The 26,079-nt window shown below is 44.8% G+C and overlaps 1 protein-coding gene and 1 long non-coding RNA gene across 2 annotated transcripts in view; one reads left to right on the top strand and one right to left on the bottom strand.

Moving 5' to 3' along the window:
• The window catches only part of LOC143786003 (uncharacterized), a 67,427-nt gene extending 64,852 nt beyond the window's left edge, over nucleotides 1-2,575 (top strand). The window contains exon 4 of the long non-coding RNA XR_013218198.1: nucleotides 2,468-2,575. This is a non-coding gene — a long non-coding RNA (uncharacterized LOC143786003). The remainder of the gene's footprint in view (nucleotides 1-2,467) is intronic.
• The window catches only part of MRTFB (myocardin related transcription factor B), a 149,792-nt gene extending 147,198 nt beyond the window's left edge, over nucleotides 1-2,594 (bottom strand). Inside the window, exon 1 of the mRNA XM_077275161.1 lies at nucleotides 2,447-2,594. Coding sequence (XP_077131276.1) covers nucleotides 2,447-2,594 — 148 coding nt within the window. The remainder of the gene's footprint in view (nucleotides 1-2,446) is intronic.
• Nucleotides 2,595-26,079: the final 23,485 nt, after the last annotated feature.

Raw genomic sequence — 26,079 nt, 5'->3', positions numbered from 1 at the left:
ATGTACGGGGAGCAGGGGCCGGACATGTACGGGGAGCAGGGGCCGGACATGTACGGGGAGCAGGGGTCGGACATGTACGGGGAGCAGGGGCCGGACATGTACGGGGAGCCTTGGCCTGACATGTACATGGAGTGGTGGCCGGACATGTACGTGGAGCCTTGGCCTGACTTGTACGTGGAGTGGTGGCCGGACATGTACGTGAAGCCTTGGCCTGACTTGTACATGGAGCCTTGGCCTGACATGTACGTGGAGTGGTGGCCGGACATGTACGTGGAGCCTTGGCCTGACATGTACGTGGAGCGGTGGCCGGACATGTATGTGGAACCTTGGCCTGACATGTAACTGGAGCGGTGGTCGGACATGTACGGGGAGCAGAGGCCGGACATGTACGGGGAGCGGGGGCCGGACATGTACGGGGAGCAGGGGCCGGACATGTACGGGGAGCAGGGGCCGGACATGTACGGGGAGCAGGGGCCGGACATGTACGGGGAGCAGGGGCCGGACATGTACGGGGAGCAGGGGCCGGACATGTACGGGGAGCAGGGGCCGGACATGTACGTGGAGCCTTGGCCGGACATGTACGTGGAGCGGGGGCCGGACAGGTACGTGGAGCGGTGGCCGGACACGTACGTGGAGCGGGGGCCAGACACGTACGTGGAGCGGGGGACAGACACGTACGTGGAGCGGGGGACAGACACGTACGTGGAGCGGGAACCGGACACGTACGTGGAGCGGGGGCCAGACACGTACGTGGAGCGGGGGCCAGACACGTACGTGGAGCGATGGCCGGACGTGTACGTGGAGCGATGGCCGGACATGTACATGGATACATGGAGCCTTGGCCGGACTTGTACGTGAAGCCTTGGCCGGACTTGTACGTGGAACGGTGGCCTGACACGTATGTGGAGCTTTGGCCTGACACGTATGTGGAGCCTTGGCCTGACATGTACGTGGACCATTGGTTGGACATGTACGTGGAGCGGTGGCCGGACTTGTACGTGGAGCCTTGGCCTGACACGTACGTGGACCATTGGCTGGACATGTACGTGGAGCGGTGGCCAGACACGTATGTGGAGCGGTGGCCGGACATATACGTGGACCATTGGCTGGACAGGTATGTGAAGCCTTGCCCGGACATGTACTTGAAGTGGTGGCCGGACATGTACGTGGAGCCCTGGCAGGACATGTGGTAGTCCCATAATACCGAATGAATAAAGTGGTGTTACGCATGGCCGCCCATAGCGCCATTCAGGTGGGACATTTCAGAGACTCATTCTCAGGATTGGTAGGGGTTTGAGCATTCAGACCCATTCAAGAAGCAAGTTATTTCCACTTCCATGAGTAGGTGGTAGCTTCTAAATAATGGAATCACTCTTAAAAGGGGTTCTACAGGCTCCACATCATTTTCTGTTGTCACACTATGCGATTGCAGATTGCAAATCCTGACAGTATGCAATTTACACACTGCAAAGGTTTCGCTCTTTTGCCAGCTTGAGTGATTGAGACGAGATTCACAAACTTGCGGTCACATGCCGAATGCCAACACTTGCAGTTTCGCTCTATATTTTATTGGGAGAAGCAAATGCGGTGCTAATTGGCATGTAACCAAAGAATACAAATCACATACTTGCAATCATGTGACAACCATTCAAGCTGGCAAAAGAGTGGAATCCTGACAGTGTGCAAAATGCACAATGTCAGGATCCAGCAATTTGCAATCACATAGGGTGACTTCTAAAACTTATGTTGAGCTCAGAAAACCCTGTTAAGGACAGTTCATGACTAGCAGTTGGCTACCACTAGGTAAGCACAGGCAGCATAACTATTTTAACTGGTTAAGTAGTCTGACTTCAACCGATCATCTGGATAGAACAAGCCACTACGACTTGTTTGGATGGGCAATAGTGGTCCACAAAAAATAGAGACTCTTCATTGTGCCAACTAGCTGGGGTTATGGAGTATGGACCCTCATCAACCAACCACTAATGGTCTCTCCTGTAGGGGCTCTGGAGGTCAGTCCCCTACAAACTCTGTTTAAGTCTCCGCAAACTTATATTCATGCGTTTCATGGGTTGCACATCCACTTGGACGATTTAATTTGTTTCTTATAGGTACTGTTCTTGATTTACGAGCCACCACTGGAGGCCGAACATTGACTATGTAGATTGAGGATACAAAAGTCTTGAATTTTTCATACAAACCACTTAAAAACCCATTGGCATTGGCTATGAAAACATGATATATGATGTGTGAGTTTCCAAAAGCTGCAGGTATTTTTTGCATTATTGTAATCCAATGAGCACTCAATGGACATTTCAGTGACAGACTCAGGGCTGTACAGAACCAGGCACACATGTAACTACATTCACTTTTAATTCAGAAAATATCAGAAAATAACACAAATAACCACAATAAGCAAATGTTTTGTCAAATGAAAATCACTCACCATTTTTTCTTTCCTTGAGAGGAGGCAAATGCTGGACTGACTGCAAAGACAATTCCTCAAAATCATGGGCAACTGCTTCACTTTGGGGGCTTGGAGCCAGATGGAGTAGAGAGCCAGTCTCATCCTCCTGTGCCTGTCGATGCTCCATGATGATACAGCCAGACAGAGGAGGAAAAAATGGACTACACTTATTGCAGGACAAGACTGTAAAAGAGAAAAAAAATGGATAAGTAAATAAAAGTTACCTGGAACCGTACATATAACTTAGAATCAAGCATCAAGAATTTGTTGAAATGTCATTGAATCCACTCTTCCCCTTTACCAGTGAAATGTTCCCCGCGCCATTGGCTGCAACACAACCCCAAAGCATAATTGATCCACTCCAATGCTTAATGGGCGAGATGTTCTTCTCCTGAAATTCTATGCCTTTTTATTTCCACGCATATCTTTGATCATCGCAGCCAAACAGCTCTATTTTAACTTCATCGGTCCACGGGACTAGTTTCCAATATGCATCCGTGTAGATGTTCTTTTGCATACTTCTGACACTGAATTTTATGGTGACGACGCAGGAGAGGTTTTCTTCTGATGACTTTTCCATGAAGGCAATATTTGTGCAGGTGTCTATAAACAGTTGAACAATGTACCACAACTCCAGAGTCTGCTAAATCTTTCTGAAGGTCTTTTACAGTCAAGCGGGGGTTCTTATTTGCCTCTCTAGAAATCCTATGAGCAGCTCTCACTCAAATTATGCTTAGTCTTCCAGACCTTATCTTGACCTCCACTGTTCCTATTAACTGCCATTTCATAATTACACTTCAAACTGAGGAAAAGGCAACTTGAAAACACTTTGCTATCTTCTAATAGACTTCTCCTGCTTTGTGGGCCTCCACTATTTTCATTTTCAGAGTGCTAGGCAGCTGCTTGGAGGATCTCATGACTGCTGTTTTTTGGCACAATGTTAGTAAAAGCGGTTTTGAGAAATTTGCATCACCTGACCTTTCCTAACTATGATAGTGAACAAATCATAACCCTAACAGGCTAATTAGCGTCTGAAACCCTGGTAAAAGTTACTGGAGCACAAAAATCGCCCAAACTTTTGCCTTGGTCCATTTTCCGTTTTGTAATTTATAAAATGTAAAAAATTACAATATATATTGCCTAAAATACAAAGGAATTGTGTCATCTTTACCTTTAGCCCTTTTAGAGATAATTTCATCTTCAACTTGTTTAACTGTTCATAATAACAGTAATTTTGACCAGGGGTGGCCAAACTATTACATGCCATTGTAGATGTACTGCATGTCGGCAGGATCAAACGACCGTCTGATACGTATGGGGGCCTCTCATCTCTCCATGGCCTTTTGTTTTCAGCCATTTCCAGGAGTCTGCCAGTTGAAAATGCCTGAATGCTTGGCTGAATGAAGTGCTCAGTTCTATCGGGAAATCCGGAGAGAGAGAACCATTTGCTGATCGAACAGCCAACAGTTATCTCATGTTTATGGCCTTCTGACTTCAGGGTTTTCTCATAGATGCCCAGCCAGTCTCCCATGCTGGTACTTGCCAAGCCTCAAACTGTGCAATGTCTGCAGGCCAACGAGGGCAGAAACATTAATTTTAGCACGGCCATCGATATAGGTGTCAGCTGATGGCCGGGGTCAAAGTGGGAAACAATACAGTAAAGCACAAATTAGATGGCCTGTATTCACCCTGTTAACGAGCACTGATTGACTACGTACCAGTTGGTTAATGCTCGTTTCTTGGTCCATCGACATAAAACTAAAAGGGGAAGGAGGATTGTTCAAGGGAACCCAAATGGTTAACAATAACTATAACTTTGACCAGGGGTGCTATCCAAGAAGTATAGTTTCTCCTTGCAGAGATTGACATGCTAAGCATGCCGAGATGAGGAGACTTAAAGCCGCAATGCTCCTCTGGGAAATATGCTAATTATGCAAATTGTCTATTCAGAGAGGAAGAGGACTAGAACTCTAGTGCCACCTATTGGAAGGTAGCAATCCTGCAAGTCAATGGGTGCTCAAAACTTTTACATGCCACTGTATACATTGATGGCCTAAGGGTAAGCAATTAATTGAAAATATTGGCTAAACCAAATCTAAGCTAAGGCTGAAAATATAATGTTCTGGTGGCTTTCCCTTACACGGTATATGTCAGCAGGTTTGTTACATAATCTGACAGCAGTGTGAGGTAGGGATAGAGACCCTGATTCCAGCGTTGTGTCACTTAGATTACTGGGTGCAGCAGTTATGATAGAATCACAGTTTCCTCTGCTGCATATCTAGCAGAGCTCGGTTGTTGAGCTGTGTTTAACCCCGGCTCACACCACAGCTTTTTGTGTACATTGCATAGTGACAGTGAGCTGCTAATCAGTGCTGGGGGCGGGGATGGACTAGGAGGCACAAGGCAGCTAGTCCTGTAATGATAATCTCCTGCTGATAAAACATCGATTGTACTGAAAAATCAAAACACAGCCTAGAAAGTGACACATCGCTGTAATCAGAGTCTCTGGCCCTGCTGTCAGATTTCCTTAAAATACAAATCACAATAGACATTAATAGAAAACAGATATATGGCATTAATATAGTTGGTTTCTATATCCAAGCTTCCGATATTACAGTAAACCGTGTAAGATATAGCAATCTGGACGAGAAATGCCTCGCAGCGCTCTGGATCGTCTGTAATGCCGTGCAGCACAGATGTTCAGTCGGCTTTCATGTGATTTTAATTTTAGTTGCATAATTACAGAATATAAAGGAATTACTTAAGAAGGACTAACATGAGTTATATTGGCACACTGCAGTCGTGGAGAGTTCAATAAAAAGGACAGAAAATAAATTAAAACAAAACAAAGGCGTAAAAATGTAAACTTAAAAAATGGATGATAGGTGGATCCAGACTTTTCAGCCTCCTCCCACTGATAAGGGACGAGGTTGCTGCACTCTTTCACGTGCCATTCTCCTTTGCCTCCTGTTGACTATTTTGTATGTACCTATAGATAAGGAGACAGGGGTGACCAAATAAATGGCTCCTGAAAGTCACCAAAATTGTCTGTCACTTCTATAAATGAAATTTCTGTAAAAGAAATCTGGCAGCAGAGTTTTGCTATGTAATCTGAGATCAGAAAGATGTAGAGACATAGACCCTGATTCCAGCGATGTGTCACTTACTGGGCTGCTTGCTGCAGTTTTGATAAAATCACTGTTGTATTTTGGAAGCAGATCTCCCGATGCTCTGAATGCTGAGCTCTATATAACCCCTCCCACGTTACTGATTGGCAGATTTCAGTGTTCACTGTGCATAGGCAGAAAGCTGCTAATCAGTGCAGGGGTAATACAGAGCAGAGGACTACAAGGCATGAGAAACTTAGTCCTAAAGTGATGAAAGGAATATTCCTTTTCATTATACAGGGAATAACCTTATTTTAATGAAGCCCAAAACATTCTTTAACACAATTGCTGTAAACAGAATTTATAAGAAAATATATATATATTTATTAAAATTATCGTGACGCAACGATACTCCGGTCAACAAGGTGTTAAGGAGTCTTGTTAAGTATATTTCAGTTGAAATAAAAAGGAAAATCTGAAAATGTTTATAAAAAAACACACAAACAATTGTTAACGAACATATGAATAGGAGTGAATAGGCAGAAAAGCGTTTTCACTTCCCTGAGTGTTCGGGAATTCTAGTGAATCGTGGAAAAGTAAGAAGCAATAATAGGGGCAATCCGTGACCCTGAGGCCAGTCTGCACACATCTGGATGATGACACAGGATAAGCTGCGATTATTAATGAGCCATCGGCTTGTGTGTGTGTACACGGAATATCAAACACCGGCCCTTACAGCACAAACTCCAACAACACGTCACAAAGAACTGAGTTGTTTCATTCCGTACACATGAATAACAGTATAATTACCAATGGATCACATCATTATCATCGCTCATTACTACGGATTACACAAAATGCAATTGGCGATACAGTGGGTGAAATAAGTATTGGCCACGTCACCAATTCTCTATCTAAATACATTTCTAAATGTGCGATTGACATGAAATTCTCACCAGGTGTCGGTAACAACTGATCCAATCCACAGAGAAGGAAGAGAAATCAAGCCACAGCTGACCATAAATTATGTTTAATAATGAGAAATGCCACTTTGAACAAGTATTGACCATGTTTAAAGGGGGTTTTACCCATGAAGAAAGTTAATTTTAATCAACAGATATTTGAATTAAAAAAAAAAGTTCCACAATTGGATGCGTTTTTAAAAAAGTGTTCCTTTGCTGAGATAATCTTATTAATGTGCCCCTGCCGTATACTGTGTAATGGCCGTGTTTGACCGTACAGGAACATGTTCTGATCATACTACAGCTCCTGGGCAGGGGAGGAAGGGAAAGAGTATATAGACAGAACAGCATGGGATCACAGCCGATTCCTTCTTTGAGGTAAAACATTCCTTGAAAACTGGCCTGGAAATGTTTTGCCGCACAACAAGAATTAGTTGCAATCCCATGTTGCAATGTCGGTATACTCCCTTTATCTTCCTACGCAGGAGCTGTGGTACATTCCTGCACGGTCAGACACAGCCATTACACAGCAGGGACACATTTATAAGATTATCTCAGCACAGGGACATTATTTTTTTTTTAACACATCCAATTGCATTACAATAGCCGCAGGTGGCCGGAGCCTGCCGATATTTACTGTGGGAATTACAAAGGTGGGGGAGGTCAGAAGGGGGATATCTTGTCCCCTCTGCCCAGGGGTGCAGCCTGTGGGCTGATGCATTAGGGACATGCATCTCACATGGAACCTATTATACATACATAGAACTGCACAACATATTCTGGGTGCTGGGGGGTTCCGTAACACGGCTCCCCTTTTCAGCGACGGATCGGTTTGGGGATGACCAAAGTTTATGGGGCTGGTACAAGTTCCGTTTGTCGACTTAGTCCATCGGCATTACCGTTTTGTTTGCCGGGTCTGTAGCGGATGGTAAAGTCCAAAGGTTGTAGGGCTAAACTCCATCGCAGTAATCTGGCGTTGTCTCCGGAGATCCGATTAAGCCAGACTAGGGGATTATGGTCCATTAGGAAGCTAAACTGTCGTCCATACAAATATGGTTGCAACTTTTTGAGTGCCCATACTACCGACAGGCACTTCTTCTCGATGGCCGCATAGCTTACTTCACGGGGCAGTAGTTTCCGACTCAGGTAAGCTACCGGGTGTTCTTGGCCGTCCGGCCCGACTTGGCTCAGTACTGCTCCCAATCCAAACATAGAAGCGTCTGTGTGAACAAGGAAACGTTTATTTGGATCGGGTGCGGCCAATACAGGGGTATTGGTGAGGGCGTCCTTTAGCTGGTGGAAGGCTTCCTCACACTCTGGGGTCCAGGTTACCTGGCGGGGTTGGTTGTCACGGGTCAGATCAGTGAGGGGCTTGGCTACGCTGCTGTAATTGGGAACAAATTTCCTGTAATACCCCGCTGTCCCTAGAAACGCCATGACCTGGGTTTTAGTGCGTGGGGTGGGCCATTTGGCTACGGCCTCAATCTTGGCTGGTTCTGGTTGCAGTTTCCCACTCCCCACCCAATGCCCTAAATACTGAACCTCTGGTTTGCCCACGTGACACTTGTTTGGGTTCAGGGTGATTCCAGCCTTGTGGATCCTGTCCAATACTGTCTCTAGGTGATTTAGATGCTCTTCCCATGTCGCGCTGTAGATGGCGATGTCATCCAGGTAGGCACACGCATAGTCCTGGAGACCATCCAGAAGCCGGTCAGCCAGCCTCTGGAAGGTCGCCGGGGCATTCTTCATCCCAAATGGCATAACTCGAAACTGGAATAAGCCGAAAGGGGTGACAAATGCCAACTTGGGAATAGCGTCAGGACTAAGGGGAATCTGCCAGTAGCCTTTGCATAGATCGATGGTGGTCAAATACTTTGCCCCCGCCAGCCGGTCTAACAACTCATCCACACGCGGCATGGGATACACATCCGTCACCGTTTTCCAATTGAGCTTACGATAGTCTACACAAAACCGTGTAGTCCCATCCTTCTTGGATGGGATGCCCAGGGACTATCTGACTCTTCAATAACCCCTAAACGCAACATCTCTTGTATCTCTTGTCGCATCGCTTCTCGTACAGACTCAGGGACGCGGAAGGGGGGTTGTCGCAGGGGGGTCTGATCCTGGGTCTCAACCTTGTGTTGTGCCAGGTGAGTGTACCCTGATCTCCCCGAAAACATCCTCTGTCGCTGCCTTAACAACGCCTCTGCCTGCTGTCTCTCCCGGGGACCTAGGTCTTCACCCAAGTGTATCTGGTCCCATGTTTTAGACTGAGTCTTTCCCCTAAGACATCTGGCAAGGGAAGTCCGGCTAAATCCTCTGCTTCAGGTGCACAGATGGCCACTACCTCTTCAGGGCGCTCCCGGTAGGGCTTCAGCATATTTACGTGGAACATGCGGATAACTCTGGGGTCGTCACAATCGGCGACATTATAGGTGGTGTCGGCTATTTTCCCCACTACCTGGTAGGGCCCCAGCCATGCAGCTTGGAACTTGTTCTGCCTAGTGGGCTCTAACACCAGGACCTTCTGTCCTATTTCCAAGGTGCGTTCCCTGGCCCTCCAATCGTACCATACGCGCTGGCGCCGCTGGGCCACCTGCATGTTCCCACGTACAGCCTGGGTCAGCTCCTGTAGGCGGTTCCGGAATTCCAGCACATAGGGTACAATAGGTACCCCTTCTATGATGCCCTCCCCTTCCCAGTGTTCTAGCATTAAGTCTAGGGGTCCCCTTACCCGCCTCCCGTATACCAGTTCGAACGGGGAGAACCCCGTGGATTCTTGGGGCACCTCCTGATAGGCAAACAGGAGGTGTCGCAAGAATTTCTCCCAGTCCCTGTAGGTCCTGGTAAAAGTACCAATGAGTTGTTTTAACGTCCCGTTAAAGCGTTCACACAACCCATTGGTTTGTGGGTGGTACCGGGCGCTTCTAATGGACTTTACGCCGCACAGCTTCCACAGTTGGTTGGTCACCTCTGCTGTAAACTGGGTACCCTGGTCCGAGATAATCTCCTGGGGTATTCCAACCCGTGAGAAAACCTGGAGCAGGGCAGCCGCCACCGTCTCTGCCAGTATGTTAGGTAACGCAACCGCCTCTGGATACCGTGTGGCATAATCTACCACTGTCAATATATACCTTTTCCCTGACGGACTGGGTTTGGCTAACGGCCCTATCAGATCGACCGCTACTCGGCTAAATGGTTCCTCCACAATGGGGAGGGGGCGTAATTTGGCCTTGCATCGATCTCCCCTCTTGCCAATGCGCTGGCAACTATCACAGGTCTGCAAGTACTGACGAACATCATAGGTTACCCCCGGCCAAAAGAAGTTTTGTGTCAGACGATGCCTGGTGCGACTGACACCGAAGTGCCCGGCCAAGGGTATGTCATGAGAGATTCGCAGTAACTCCTGCCTATACTTCTTGGGAACTACCAGCTGTCATTTTATTGTGGGGCTCGTCCCTGTGTGGTGCTGCTCTGTGATCCGGTAGAGGAGTCCCTGCTTCCATACAAACTGTTCCCCTTCCAGTACCCCTCTCCCCTCCTGTGCCTTCCCACGATATCCCTCCAATGAAGGATCCTCAAGTAACTCCCTCTTAAATTCAGCTGGGGTGGCCCAAGAAATGTGTCTGGCTATGGGAATACGTGTAGGGCTGGGGTGTCTTACCTGGGCCTCCTCTGAGTGTGATTCCGCCTCCGCAGCTCGAGTTTGTCTCCGGGTGGTCACAGGATATGTCTCAGCCAGAGGGGCAACCGAGAAGGCAGACAACATGGGCCCCAAGTCATTTCCCAGCAAGACATCTGCAGGCAAATCCTCCATCAAGCCGACCTCAACAAGGCCATCCCCGACTCCCCAGTTCAGGTGAATCCTGGCAGTGGGCCGTCGATGTATGGCTCCCCCTGCTACACGGACTGCCACTGTCCGGTCGGTCCTATCTTGGTCCCGGCCGAGATGAGGCTTCACAAGGGTCAAAGTTGCCCCGGAATCTCTTAGTCCCTGCATACGTTTCCCATTAACCCACACGACCTGTCGATGCTGTTGTCGATTATCTGCCCGGGCTGCCTGCACGGGGTCTACTTCATGCAGCACTTCCTCCATCTCTTCCACCCCCTGGTTAGTCGTAGCCCCCAATGCCAGGTCAGCTTTGCCTTGGTAGCAGTGTACAGTGGCCCGGCTGAAGGTAGCTGTTCCCGCCTTTGGCCACTGGGTATGCTGAGTCCGGTTGGGACATTGTCTTTGCAGGTGGCCCAGCTGATGGCAGGTGTGGCATCGCGCCCCAGGGGGACTGTGGTAGGCTGGGTTTTTAGCTGGTCCCCCTACAATCTTCTGTGCTTTGGGGGCCTCCAGGTCCATGGGCGGACCCCTAGTGACCATCTTTGATCCGGACAACTGAGGCCTCCTGGCATCATGATGTTCATCGGCCAGACGAGTGGCCTCCTCAAGAGTCGTTGGCCGCCTGTCCCAAAGCCATTCCTGTGTCTCGGGGGTTAGTCCATTAAAGAATCGTTCTAACAAGAAGAGCTGGAGGACGCCCCCTTAGTGGTTGCTTGGCTCCTTTGTACCCACTGTAGCAGTGACCGCCATAATTTACAGGCCCATTCAGCGTGGGTATCGGTTACTCGTTTTATAAGTCCGCGGAACTTTTGGCGGTATGTCTCTGGTGTCAGCGCATACCGGGCCAAGATCACTTCTTTGATCCGCTCATAGTCCATACAGTCCTCATCAGGTACCGTGCAATAGGCGTCCGCTGCCTGGCCTGTCAGCTTGCTGGCCAGAATCTGTACCTGTTCCTCCGGCTTCACTTGATGAAGGGCACAGTGCCACTCAAAGTCCTGCAGAAAGCCATTAATGTCTTCCTCAGCCTCCCCCAACTGTTGGAAGGCATTATACTGGATCTTTTTGTGGCTCCCCCTGCTCGCTGACTCTCCATCTTGGCCAGCTCCACTTTGGTCCGCTCTGCCAATTCCATCTTGGCTAGCTCTATCCTGGTCCGCTCGGCCATCTTTTCCTTCAGATCAGTACGCACATAAGCCATCACCTCTCGTATGATCTCTACTGCAGGGTTTGGGCCATAGAATGCCAATCTGTTCTTTACCTCCCTCTGGAATTCAGTCTCCTCCACGTTCACAATGGGGGGCGCTGCACTGTCGTGTTCCATGATGGCTGCTATCAAATCCACTTTTGTTTTGTTGCTGGCGATTAACCCTCGGGCTTCCACCAGATCTTTTAATGTAGTCCTCTTTAAATTCTGGTAGTTGTTTTCCATTCATTCCTTTCCTCCTGTAGACGGCGTATCACATCCCGCTGTCTGCCACCAATGTAACGGAGTCTACCATGCTGGAGTACCTCTTTCAGTACCACCCCGTGTTTCAGGAGGTCCACTCTGCTTTGGCTGGAGTCTGAATGAAGGACGCTGGCTGGAATTGCTTGGTTACATGGGCGCATATAAAAGATCACTGCTTCTCCACGTATTTCCAGTGTGTCAACACTTTACTCACAGGACACAGAATATATCACACAGATACAGAGGGCAGGCCAATTGAAAAGCGGCAGGCCAGACATACATTACAATAGCCGCAGGTGGCCGGAGCCTGCCGATATTTACTGTGGGAATTACAAAGGTGGGGGAGGCCAGAAGGGGGATATCTCGTCTCCTCTGCCCAGGGGCGCAGCCTGTGGGTTGATGCATTAGGGACATGCATCTCACATGGAACCTATTATACATACATAGAACTGCACAACATATTCTGGGTGCTGGGGGGTTCCGTAACACCAAGATCTGTTGATTAAAGTGTACTTTGTTTGCGCGACAATTCCACTAATAATTCATACAAAAGCCTTTGTTGTTGCCTCCTGTATGGAGAAACTGGTCGCATGCATTGCTCCAGTGTGATTTTGGCCCATTCCTCCACGCAAACACTCTTCACATATTTAAGGTCCTGTGGACTTTTATGAACTTTGAACTTTAGTCCCTTCCATACATTTTCTATTAAATTCAGGGCAGGTGATTGGCTGGGCCATTCTAGCAGCTTTATTTTCTCTTTCTCTGAAAACAATTGAGTGTTTACTTGGCTGTGTGTTTGGGATCATCGTCTTACTGAAATGTCCACCTTTGTTTCATCTTCATCACCTTGGTAGATGACAGCAGATTTTTACCAAGAATTTCTCAATACATTTGTCCATTCATCCTTCCTTCAATAAATTTTGTCAATGATGTATACTGAAAAACAGCCCCACACCAAGATGTTCCCACCTACAACTTCACTGCTCCTGTGGAGTTTTGGGAGTGACATTCAGTACCTTATGGCCTCCAAATATCGTGTGCATTTTGGCATCCAAAGAGTTCAATTTTGGTCTCATCTGACCAGACTATATCTTCCCACTATTTCACAGGCTTGTCTAAATGTTGTTGAGACAACATTAAATTCACTTGAACATGCTTTTTGTTCAGCAATGGAGTCTTTTAGTCTTTTGTGGTGAGTGTGCAATACAGGCAATGAAGGTTGAGTGCATTACTTTTTTTTTTTAAATAATTGTATCTGCTGATTCCAGGTCCCACAGGTGGTCCTTGGCTCTTGGGACAACTTTTCTGGTCATTCTTTTTAGTCCTCTGTCAGAAATCATGCGAGTCGTGTCTGGTTTTTGGTGAAATTATGTTCTTTCAATATCGAGATTATGGCTCCAACAGTGGTCACTAGAACCTTCAGTAGATTAGAAATTCTTCTGTAATCAATGAAATCAATAAGGTTGCAAAGGTCTTGAGACAGCTCACTGTTTTTACCCATAATAAGATGTTTCTTATGTGGCACCTTTGTAATGAGACACATTTTTATAGGTCATGAGGTGAACCAGCTGATATTAGTTTTATCTAAGTGGCAGGATTGCTTTCTAATTACTGATAGATTTCAGCTGGTGTCATGACTCCATGGCTTTTTGCACCTCTCTTTCTTCATTTGTTCAATACTATTTCAATGCTTCATTTCTCATTAATACACACAACTTTATTCATGGATATCTATGGTTTGATTTCTTTGCCTGTGTGAATTGGATGGCTTGTCACCAGCATCTAGTGAGAATTTCATGTCAATCGCACCTTTAGAAATATATTTACTTAGAAAATTGGTGACGTGTTGTCAATGGGAATCGTAGGTTGGGGAACTAACAAATGCTATATGGAAGCAAGACGCTTAGTTTCCTGAAGTGGTTGTCTGGGGATATAATACTGATGACTTATCCTTAAAATTTTCACTAAACCTTTTTCCCCAACCCTGTGGCCATACCAATTATTTCACTATATGATTGTACTACATTGTGTATCCTATGAAAGGGGACAAATAGTCAGTTCTCTAATGCGCAGGTGCAGACCTAGAAAAAGAGACCGTATAGTGCAGACCTTCCAGTTCTCTAGTGCACAGAGGCAGACCCAGAAAGACTTACGCCGCCCTCCACCTGCACCAATACAGAGACTGACGGTAGACCTTGATCCCTCTCTCAATCTCGCGTCATATTCTAGCCCGCCATTCTTTTTAATTCGCTTTCTCCATCCATTTCAACATAACACAGCATGACTGTCTCCGCTTACACCAATGATGGCTGACACCATTCCTTATAGGGATGCTATCATCTCACTTAGCGCTTGGTCACAATCGCAAATTTAGAATTGGAACATCACATCGTGCGATTTGCTATGTCACACACTGCCTGGATATTGACCTTTTTTCACCATTATGACTATGATCCGTGCAGGTAGGTCTTCCTATATCTAGAAATATTTCATTGGGCACTATTACACTAGGGTATGCATCCATCTTGATTCTGGGCCTATCCTCCTTTTTGCATGTATGCTGCCCCCTCCACTATATTTAGGACCTTTTCTCCGCTTTCTCCCAGGAGCTAATAATCCTTAATTCGAAGACTATAGCCATAGCACCAATTGCTTTGTATCATTATGATTATCCCATAGGTATGTTCAGTACTGCTATATAGGATGTTGGACTGGGGTGCCAAGGGCCCACCAATTACCAACTCCGGGCCCCATTTTTCAGCTTTGTGCAAATGTGACATTATTGTCAATCACAAATTTATATAACAATGAACTGGGTAGATTGATAAATGAATAAGATGCCGCCATTGTCTGGTCATAGTGATTCAAGTATATTGTGCCAAGTACTGTTCTCTCACAAAGTGGCCCACCGGAGGATTCTCCTGCTCTCCTGTGGGCCAGTCTGAAGTGGCCCACCGGAGGATTCTCCTGCTCTCCTGTGGTCCAGTCTGAAGTGGCCCACCGGAGGATTCTCCTGCTCTCCTGTGGTCCAGTCCAAAGTGGCTCACCGGAGGATTCTCCTGCTCTCCTGTGGGCCAGTCCAAGCCTGACTATATATAATGAAATATCTCGTGAAGTTGAGTGTCCAAGAACCCTATTAACTTGTTGATTTAAACACAACCATTGTATATTGGTATATTTTGACATTTTGTATAAATTGTATATTTATCACGTTTATTGTTATTTCACAAATAACCTTGATAAAGACAGAATTCATCAAAATGTTGGACACTACATGTTGGAATCATTAAATACATATAAGCAGTGTAACATTCCACGTCATTTCCCCCCTTTTCCTTTTGTCTGAGTCTGTGTGTTTGTTTGTAAAACTTTACTCTTTACTTGAAAATATTTAATTATTACTATAGTATAAGATTGGTTGTTAACCTATAAATGATGGTGAAAAATCTAAAATGTCGATTTTTTCTTTTCCTGTAAAATTGCAATAAAAATTAAAAAAAAAATTACAAATACATAAGCATTATTCCGTCATCTGTCTTGATGCCGAAAGTTTAACTCAGTCTGGATTGTCTCCATGAAAGAAAAAAAGCAAGAATCAAACCAAATTCATATTGATATAAATTATTCTCATCTCTACTTTCATGAAATCTAAATGAGAATGAGCGCACTGCACACAATAAGAGTAATGCCAATCGGTCTTGTTATTTCCGGCAGCCTTATAATTGCCGAATGTTCTGTACGGAACAGGGTTGAATATAAATGAAAGTTCTAAACTGTTTTTTTTTCTTGATTTTTTCTTTGTTAGTTAAAACCAGACACTGAAACATATTCTTTTATTTCAAATACAGTTTTGCTTTTATGATTGTAAATTGTTCTCGTTTGATTTTCTGTAAATGGTTATAGGGGCAGACATCTAGAAAAAACTGTCAACAGTACTCTGAGATGTGTTTTTACAGCAATGACATGGATTAGGGAGGAGGAGGTGAGCTGTGACCATCACCTATTTCCAAAGGTGAATCCTACGCCACCTATTTGTAGAAAATAGAAAGTAGTCACTGCAACACTGTCAGTGATGTTAATGAGCCATTGACATTTATCTGAAAAAATAAAATTTTTCAGGATTGTATTTAATAAGGTTATTGATATTTTATTCTGTTCAAAATAAAAAACAAAATGTGAAAAATATGTAGTTTTCTAATAAAACACATCCTTTGAAAGGGACATTTCTTATACTTTCTATATTCGTTCTTTGAGGATTTCGATGTTTAGTGGATCAAAATATGTCCCTGGTGATGTGAGGATGACACATGCAGCCCCCACGATGAAGCCCATGCGAAACGCGCGTCGGGGCTGCACCAGGCCTTCACATCACATAGGCAACATTATGGGTAAGCTGATCCCTGCTGGTATTCTGCTATACTTACAATTATGATTGTGCCAGTGTTTGATTATACACTTTTGCAAGCTTATAAAGACCAGGAAGCCGGTACTACCTGGTGACAGCATGCTTTTTATATGAACTGTGGGCAAATCTAGGATCTTTAGGCAGTTTCCCTGAGCAACTATACTGCACCTTATTGACACAATAAGCACTTTACATAGGGAATAGGACACTGGAGATACCTATTCAGGTCTAGCATTACCCAAAGCCTATATACATGTGTGATGTGTATACGGCCTTCACACCTGAGCCTTTTTTCTGTATTTTTAACTTTTCCATATACATTGTGTAAAATTCTTCTATGCTTCTTTTGTTCAATAAAATGAATTTGTACTATATGTATTTTTTGGACTTAAACTTCATGTTTTTTTATAGGACCTAGAACTCCAGTATGTGTATCAGAGTTCTGCACCGGTATTTTTATCAGAAGATCATGATTTCTTTTTAGGAAGTACGTAATCAAGTTCTACTAGATATCAGTAATCAGAGATCTTGGCAACCACAAAATATCAGATTCCAATGAACGAATAAGAGTATTAACCAAAGTACAGAAGAACAAAGCATTTCCATTGGTTTTACATACGGTGAGTGAGTAGGTCTGTTTATTCCTGTGCTCTTCTGGCACTGCTTGGAACACATATTTGTAGATTGAAGATCACGGAATAATTTAATATTGAAGGGATTTTTATCTTAAAGCGGTTGTCCGCTACTAGGACAATCCCTTCTTAAACCGAATGTCTGGCCCCGATAAAATAATAAAGCCTATACTCACCTCCCGTTACGGCGCCGTCCCCGTGGTGTTGGCACTAAAGGTCAAACCAGCCCAATTGTATTCTTCTAGACTGGGCTAAATCTACTCTACAGAGTTAATTACTTCTTGATTCTTCTACTTTTTTTCATAAGCTTTGGCTTGTTTTTGTGTTTCATGCTTAACAAGGAAAAACATATCAAACAAAAAAAAACACATTATGGTACTATTAAATACCGTAAGTGAGAACATGTGCACTGAAAACATGCCAACCTAAATACGTGCAGATCCTATAGCTCTCAGGCATGCATGTATTGTGTTTCGGAAAGAAATCTAAGGAAACGTACAAAATGTTCTTCTCTGTTTAAGATGGGCGATGTAGCACGCAAGAAAGAAAAGCCGGCGTCATGGTCTCCACACCGCCTCTTATTATGCTCACACTCCGCTCCTTCCCATCTAATCTGCTGGATTTTGTTTGCAGAACTGCTTGGAGACCGACCTATATTAATGTCGTACAGAACCGTGCCCTCGGAGAGCGGCGCCCATGATGCAATACTCTTTGTTCCATAATATGTGAGCACTCTCAAAGGAAAACCAAAGCATTAGAAACTGGAGCAGTATCATCGAGCGCTTCAGTATGGCAGTATTCTGGATATGAAAGCAAGCTTTGGATTAGGAAGAAGCTAATTAGTACAGATTTTTTTTACTTTGCAATACTAAATAGATCCATAAATCCTAGGGACGCTAAAGAGAACGCAGGTGCATCCATTAAACGCCCCCTGAAGTGCAGCGCTAAGGGCTGAAAAGTGGACAAACTGCATATAAGTGTAGGATCCCACCTTCAGGAGGTTCGTATAACCAGTCCGAAGAACCAAGAGAGCTCCATGACCACATTTTATATACTTAAAAAGTCTGCCGGGCAGGCATAGGTGTAAAGGTGTCACGGGAATCCTTCTCTTTGAATTCTGCTCTGACAGAAGAGCAAAGGCTGCAGCCAATCAGTCCTGCACAGCAGCAGTGCCGACATCAGGTGTATGGTTCCAGACTGGGCGGTATTACGTTTTTGTTTTGTTTTTAATTTTGTTCTGCCCTGTCGAGCACTAAAAGGGAGGTGCTGTAGTGGACAGCCTCTTTAAAACATGGTTTAGGTGTCATAATTCAATGCAATCTCACTGGTAACCCATAAATTACTATACAAATGTGACTATATGTGTGTTTTCTGACAATGAGAGCATTTAAAAGGGCTTCCACCCTAGTCAATTTCTCAGGGCCATCTCTAGGACCAACATCTTGTTGCAGAACAGAATTTCCCTAAAACCCTATAGCCAAACAACCAGTTATAGACTGGAATAGTGGCCACACATTTGTGCGTCTTTCCATTTAAAGAGATTATCCCAAGATGGGGATCTAAAGGGTATGTTTTCTCCTTATTAAGAGTGATATGCCAGTATGAGACTTATACGTCATGCATGCTCCTCTGGGAAATTAAATATGCAAATTATCTCTTCAGAGAGGAAGAGGACTTGAACTCTACTGCCACCTATTGGAAGTAACAATCCTACAAGTCACTATCGACCTTTGCAATATGACTTAGAATAAAAGCCAAATCAGAATCTCAATTTGAAGAACCGGTGTTTCGGGGTATTGCCCCTTGTCAGTGAAAAGTATGAGATCTGATTTGGCTAGGTGAGAAGCAAAGACTGGGATCTAAGGGGTACGTTTTCTTCTTATGGAGAGTGACATGCCAGGTCTGGCATGCCAGTATGAGGAGACTTAAACACCCTGCAAACTGAGATTTTGATTTGGCTTTTATCCTAAGCCATATTGCAAGGCTCATTAAAGGGTAGATATTGCCTTGTAGGACTGCTACTTCCAATAGTTGGCAATAGAGTTCACATCTTCTTCCTCTCTGAAGAGACAATTTGCATACTGAATATCCCAAGATGGACATCTATGATCTATTCATGGGATAGGTTTCCGATAGGAGGAGGTCCACATGCTGAGACCCACACCGATCATGAGAATGGGAGTCTTGTGTCCTCAGCTTTATATTGAGCATTGGTCAAGCATTTGTGCTGTCTTTCTATTCAATGCCTAAGGGATTGACGGACATAACCGAGTACTGTACTTGGCTATCCCAGTCAGTTCATAGACTTTGAATGGAGTTAACGCCAGAACACATGGGTGAGAAGTGTTGATCATGGTAGAGAACACTGAAATCTAGCTATTGAGAATGATAGAAATCTAGAAAATTGTCCTGTATCCCATCAATCTCTTTTGACATATTTTCTATCTGACCATAATCTTAGAGATCCTATTTTTTCCTGTCAAATAAATAAAAAAAAAACGATCATCCATGACTTGTGGTCATTAGTATAATCACTGACGTATAAATGACTTTTAACTATTTGATTTATCGGGCTTAATGGCTTTAATTTAATATATGACGATCTTAGCGAGCTAAAACTAATTGGATTCTATTACTTGTAATCTCAAGAGCCTACCCAGCCATCATAAAAAATGATGTCCTTGTGCTGCTATATTAAGATGGACTAAAGTTTTAATGAATCTAAATTTCTGTCTGCAGAAGGGCGATAAAAGTTTCTTCAAGAAGTCAAGGTTGAACCATGTGTGTAGTACCACAGCACCAATATTTCCAACAGTGAAGGATTAAATCAGTAGGGGTGAAGCAATGGTACACATTCAGCTCTTACCCCCTAGTCCGCGGGCCACATCTGGCTCCATGGCTGTTCCAGTCTGGCCCATGGTTTGGGACAGCCGAAGGCCTGAAACCAGTGTCGCACAGGCTGCACTATGTCCTCCCCCACTCTGGGTCCCAATATTACCACTATCTGCACCCTCTGGAGGACTGAAACGCCGACTCCTTCTTCCATCATTGGACGTATGCGACAGACAGCAGACACGATGATATCACGTTTGCTGGGCGCAGAGTCAGTGCACCGGAGACAAAAGCAGAGTGCCAGGGGAATGAGAGTGAGGTATGTTTTTTTTTAAATATGTGTATGGGATGTGTGCGTGCCTTTAAATATAGTGGGCTATGTGGGGGCTCATAGTGAAAACAGAGAGGCTATGTGGGGGCTCATAGTGAAACTAGGGATGCTATGTGGGGGCTCATAGTGATAATAGGGATGCTATGTGGGGGCTCATGCTGTATATATGAGGTTATGTGCATGTCATATTGTAAACAGAGAGGCTATGTGGGGGCTTACACTGTGCATAGGGAAACTATGAGGGGCTCATACTGTGTATAGAGTGTCACGGCAGTAACTCGCATGCCTCCTCAGCCCCGTTATCTCACCATGTGGTTTCTCCTCTTGACAGGCCAGCACGTTGAGCGTTGCCCCCTACAGCACTCCTCAGCATTGCTACATATGAATATGTTTCCATTTGGCTTTAGGGATAATGGCCGGTCTCTGCAGAAATTTAACCCTGCTATTTTCTACAACAACTACTGCTGAAATACATAATAAAGGATGAGGGTCTATATCGCTTCGGTAAAGTTACCCCTCATATAAACAATCATAACCAACTTGAGAAACAGTCTCTAGTATAGTGATGTAATGATGAAGGGCAGATAGAATGGAATTCTAGCAGTGTCTACTGACACCTAACAAGACACAGAACGTGACTCGAGAGGACCCATAATAGCACATTAACCAAGAGAAAACATATAGCAGCATACTGACATTAGACCTTAGGAATGTAAATGAAGAATGGAGCAATACAATACAGCGAGCTACAACAAAGGGGTCATAAACATAAGATACTGTATAGATGTACTAAAAGTTCACTAAAGTATTGTCCTCATGTATAGTCGGTCCCTATGTACTTAGGGGTGTGGGGACGCCACTGTGGCTGGCCCTGACTGCATCCACCTCACCAGGGCTGCCACTAGGAATTTCAGGGCCCCATACTGGCAACATTTTCGCGGCCCCCTTGAGAGTCTGCCTAGGCTCCACCCCTCGAACCTTCCACAGTCTCACCACCAACTCATAGAAAAACTCCACATCTGCACAATGTCCTCACCAATCACACATTAACAGTTCCCATCACCAGATCACACATATAGCCAGCATCTTTTGTTTTGGCCAAAAGATTTTTTAAGCCGCCACCACAACAAGGTAGACTCTCTTGGCCGGGTCCTACTCTACTCTAACCTATTAAACAATGGTTAAAATATGCAATACAATTTAGGTATATTTTTATTTATTTTTCAATTTTTAAAATGACCAATAATATCACATACAAGGGACAAATATCACTGCACCATGACCAAATCACATATTACCATCACAGTGACCAAATGATATCACATACAAGGGACAAATACTACCGCACTATGTCCAGACCACATATTACCACGATATGGTGATCAATAATACCACATACAAGGAACAAATACCACCACACCATGACCAGACCACATATTATCACCACATAGTGACCAAATAACAGCACATACAAGGAACAAATACCACCACACCATGACCGGGACAACTTATTACCACCACATAGTGACAGAATACTACAATACTGATCATTAATAAAAAAAAACACAATACTAATATCATCATAAGTTCCATTATACACAGGAGATCTGTACTTAGTATGCAGTGTCCTGGAACAGGTAATATAGTGATTACCGGTGACATTATACACAGGAGCTCTGTATATAGTGTCAGTGTAAAGGTAATACAGTGATCACTGGTAACATCGTACACAGGGCCGCTATATATAATGTACAGTGTATAGTGTCAGTGTACAGGTAACACACTGACTCACCAGTGACGTCTCTAGATGAAGTCCTTCATCTTCACTTTTCATCTTCATCCAACACAGACTGCCATCACTTCTTCCAGCCAGGGCTCGTCTCTGCAGAAAATAACACAGTTATCTAGAGCACCACTGGCAGAACACATTACTTAATATTTTCCCAACTTCTACACTACACCAGATAAAGAGAAAAAGGCAACATTGTCGCTCTGCACAGTAACAGGACTGCCCCCCCCCCATTTAAAACAGTATCCTCAAAAAATAAAATACATCACCACAGTAATAATATCCCTTAATTAGCCCCTATGATAATAATATCCCCCATCCTGGTCCTCATGTGTCTCACTCCTGGCTCCAGCCATATGTTCTCCCATCCTACTCTCATGAGTATCCATTCTGCCCATGTCATGTCTCATCCTGCCCCATCTGTCCCATGATCCTGCCCCATCTGTCTCCATCGTATCCATCCTGCCCCATGATTGTGCACCAGGTGTCTACATCCTGCCGCATGTCTCCATTCCTGCCCCATGAACCTGCATCATGAATCTCCATCCTGCCCTGTGTCTCCATTCCTGCCCATGTCTCCATTCCTGCCCCATGAACCTGCACCATGAATCTCCATCCTGCCCTGTGTCTCCATTCCTGCCCCCTGTGTTTCCATTCCTGCCCGTGTTTCCATTCCTGCCACAGCGTTTCCATTCTTGCCCCCTGTGTTTCCATTCCTGCCCCCTGTGTTTCCATTCCTGCCCCCTGTGTTTCCATTCCTGCCCCCTGTGTTTCCATTCCTGCCCCAGCGTTTCCATTCCTGCCCCCTGTGTTTCCATTCCTGCCCCAGTGTCTCCATTCCTGCCCCGGGCCGCTTAAAATAAATAATAATAATAATAAAAAAACACTTTCTTCTTACCTTGCCGTGCTCCTGCGGTGAAGTTCCGTCCTCGCAGTTCCAGTGACGTCATACGCCGGCGACGTGTGCGCTTACGTAAGTGCCAGCCTCCGATTGGCTGGCAGCTTTTATCTACTGTCGTGCAGGCCCACATGACAAGAGAGTTTAACTGAACCTTTGTCTGGTACGCAGGTTCAATTACTGCAGTGGCAGAATCCTGCCGCTGGAGCCCGATCAGCAGAAGAGAGGGGGCCCGATGTGGCCCCATACGCCAGTCAGGGCACTAATGCCCTGACGGCGGCCCTGCACCTTACCACCGCTTTCATTACTCAGGTAAATAGTGGGTTCTTGCCCCTCATTATAGATCTAATGTTATGGGTATCGGTACATCAGTCTTACAGAGAGGGCTTGCAATACCCCGCGTCCTTGTACACATTTTTGCATTTGGGTTAAGAAAGTCACATTCCCAGGCACTGAATAAAATAAACTCAGATTAGCAGTTGGGGAACAGGCAAAAATATCTCAACTGAAGTAAAAGAAAAAACCTAAATTCCATCCAATTCCCAGGGTTCTATCCATTTGCCACTTTACAGCGACCTTTTTTATGGTTTGCAATCTTGCCGCAACACAGCGCTACAAAGCAGCCAACACAACATCCTTAATGCCGGAGTGCCGTAACTCTGAGGTGTCTTATAGGGGACAGACTATTATTAGAGAGCAGGCTTGTTTTTTTATACGTTTCTCCAACTTTGCATCAGCTCTTTATTAAGCTACCGTACTTAAAAATGATAAAAATTGGCTTTAAAATCTCACAAATTCCTGGGATCACATTTCATTCCATCAACACAGAACACATTTCAGAAAGTGTGCAGAAGACACTTGCTTCCCCATAGCCCACCCTACAGCAGTCTCATACTTTGCATATTTTATAATGCCTGGTCATCTGTGCTTCTGGGCAGCTGGCCGCCACTCAAGACTGGCATTGATCCTCGGCAGAAGAAAAACAGAACATTTGGCGAGATCCTCGCTTTGGAGTCTTTGCTTCCCTAGAACAAACTTTCAAATAATTTTTGGACAGAAGTGAAGTTATTTTTGCGCCAAACAGAATATCTGAATAAAATGGCGCTGTGCTACGAATTAGGTACATGGCTGGTGACGACATGTAACTAGGTCACTGGATATAGTAGTCAAAGCATAGCCTTCCTTCATCCTGCTTTCTCCAATGTAGGGTTATTCAACACTATACCCTGCTGACCATACAGGCAAGTACTCGTCCTGCCGGATCCAACGTCACCCAAGACTTCATAATACTACAGTGGCTCCTGACAACTCTTTTTGGTAGTCGTCTGATGGAAAAAGCAGGGAGAGGAATTTCAGCTTATTTTAGGAAAGTAAAACTGGGCAAGTAAGACGTTTTGGGGTCAGACAGCTGACAGAAAAATGCTCTGAGCTTTGTTTGGAGCTTTACTTTAAAGAGGTTATCCACTACTTTTTCACTGATGATCAATCCTTAGGAGAGGTCACCAATGTTGGATCATCCGGGGTCCCGTCGATCCGCTATTATTTGTGTCGGCAGCCAGAAGCACTCACTTGAGGACCCCTTGGTAGACGTGCACTTTTCCAACACAACGATGATCCAGAGAGAAAATGATTCAGTGATACAGCATCTTTGAACTTCTTCACCTGGACTGGACGCTGTTCTCATTTACTGTGACTGATGAATACATATATGTGACCAAGTATGTGGAAAGCAGAGGTGGCACTCACCAGTCTAGAAAATCCATGCTTTATTGAAGAAACACAAACGATTAAAACATCTTCAACGGGAGAATGGGAGATGGAGCATGCGAGTGACGACGGCTGTTTCGCGCTGTTGCACTTTTACGGGTCAAACATATACTTATATGTGACTTCTATGCTGAATCTTCATCATATTTTATATCCACTCCATCCATGTGTTTTCTGTGTCTGATGTACTGGATTCAGTGAAGTGCAGTCTAAATATTTGCTTCGGCGATCTGATCGTTCTGTGTACATCATAAGCACAGCTGGCTGTTGAACGATTGCCGATCGGCAAACATGAAGCCAATACTCCATGGTCGTTTTTGCCCACAGATCATCTAATGTAAACCAGCTCCTAAAGGATCTGCAGCTAACCATATTGATGCCAGATACCATACAACACCTTCAGATGACTTGAGAGTATCATGCCTAGGTAGGTGAGAGCTAGTAAGTGTAAGTCCACGTAGTTTCAACATGGGAGTTTATGCCAAAAAAAATAAAATGTTGATTTTAAATCTTGCACATCAGATATAGCTTCCAAAGAAACATTACTGGCCCTAGGGTTGTATTAGGGCTATGTGCTGTGTCCCATCATCCTTCATCCAGATGCACTGTGCAAGCCTATCTAAGCCCTTGGACGTGAACACTGGCCCCGATGCCAGCTATAACCACAGAGGTCAGCCAACTGCTAGACACGGCTCTGCTAATAGCAGAGATTTAGTAGCTAAAGTTTTGGCTCTTCTACTATACTGACATAAAATCACTCCTCAAAGACACCTATGGGGTTTTGCAAATGTATCCCCACACACAAAAAAGTATACTTCATCATAAAAGGTGAAAGGTATGAGAAGGCTCATTTTTCAGAATGACTGTTTTAGTCTCATACACAAGGCTATATTATGCATTTTTCGTTGCATGGGTCGGTATTAGAGCTGTCTCAGGCTCTTAATATACAGTATGTCATCAGTTTTAAGATGGTATCATTCTTGAACGCAAATGATCTGGACTGTAAAATGGATCCAAGTCTTTGCATCTTGACATGCCAAATGTTGTAGCTTTACAACATTTGGAAAGTTGTTGACCCCTCCTTTTAGAGATATGACTAGTGGCCTGAAAATGAGCTCCTCTACAGAAATGAGAAAGCGGACTATCCAGTGCCACCTATTGGAGGAATTTAGCTTTACAAATGACTGTCCGACCCTTTAATAAGCCTTGCAATATTTGTATGGCCAAACAATCTCCTCCCCCTCCAAAAACAAAAAACAACTTGCAACTTCGAAAATAAGATATTTTCTTTTTTTCTTTAAAAAGTTACTAAACTTTAATTGCCTGCAGATCTGCTGGGGTCTGGGTCCTGAGACCCACATCAATTGCCCAAAAGACCCCAGAGAAGTGTGCAGCTCAGGTGAGAGGAGAGCACAGCTCCCGCCTGGGAAAGTGGAGCATGGCTTCACTGGAAAGCCTATTCTTTCTTGTCTATACTCCGCTCTGTGTGACCGGTCAGGCAGGAGCTTTGCTCTTTGCAATCAGTGGGGATCTCAGGATGCAAACCCTCATCAATCTGCAGGTAATAAATGTGCCTGAAGCATGTAAATAGTCCAGCTGAAGCTTTA

Source organism: Ranitomeya variabilis, chromosome 7, assembly GCF_051348905.1.
Source record: "Ranitomeya variabilis isolate aRanVar5 chromosome 7, aRanVar5.hap1, whole genome shotgun sequence".
In the NCBI taxonomy this organism is placed as follows: domain Eukaryota; kingdom Metazoa; phylum Chordata; class Amphibia; order Anura; family Dendrobatidae; genus Ranitomeya; species Ranitomeya variabilis.
The sequence above is the reverse complement of the archived record's forward strand: the minus strand, read 5'-3'. Positions and strand labels throughout refer to the sequence as shown.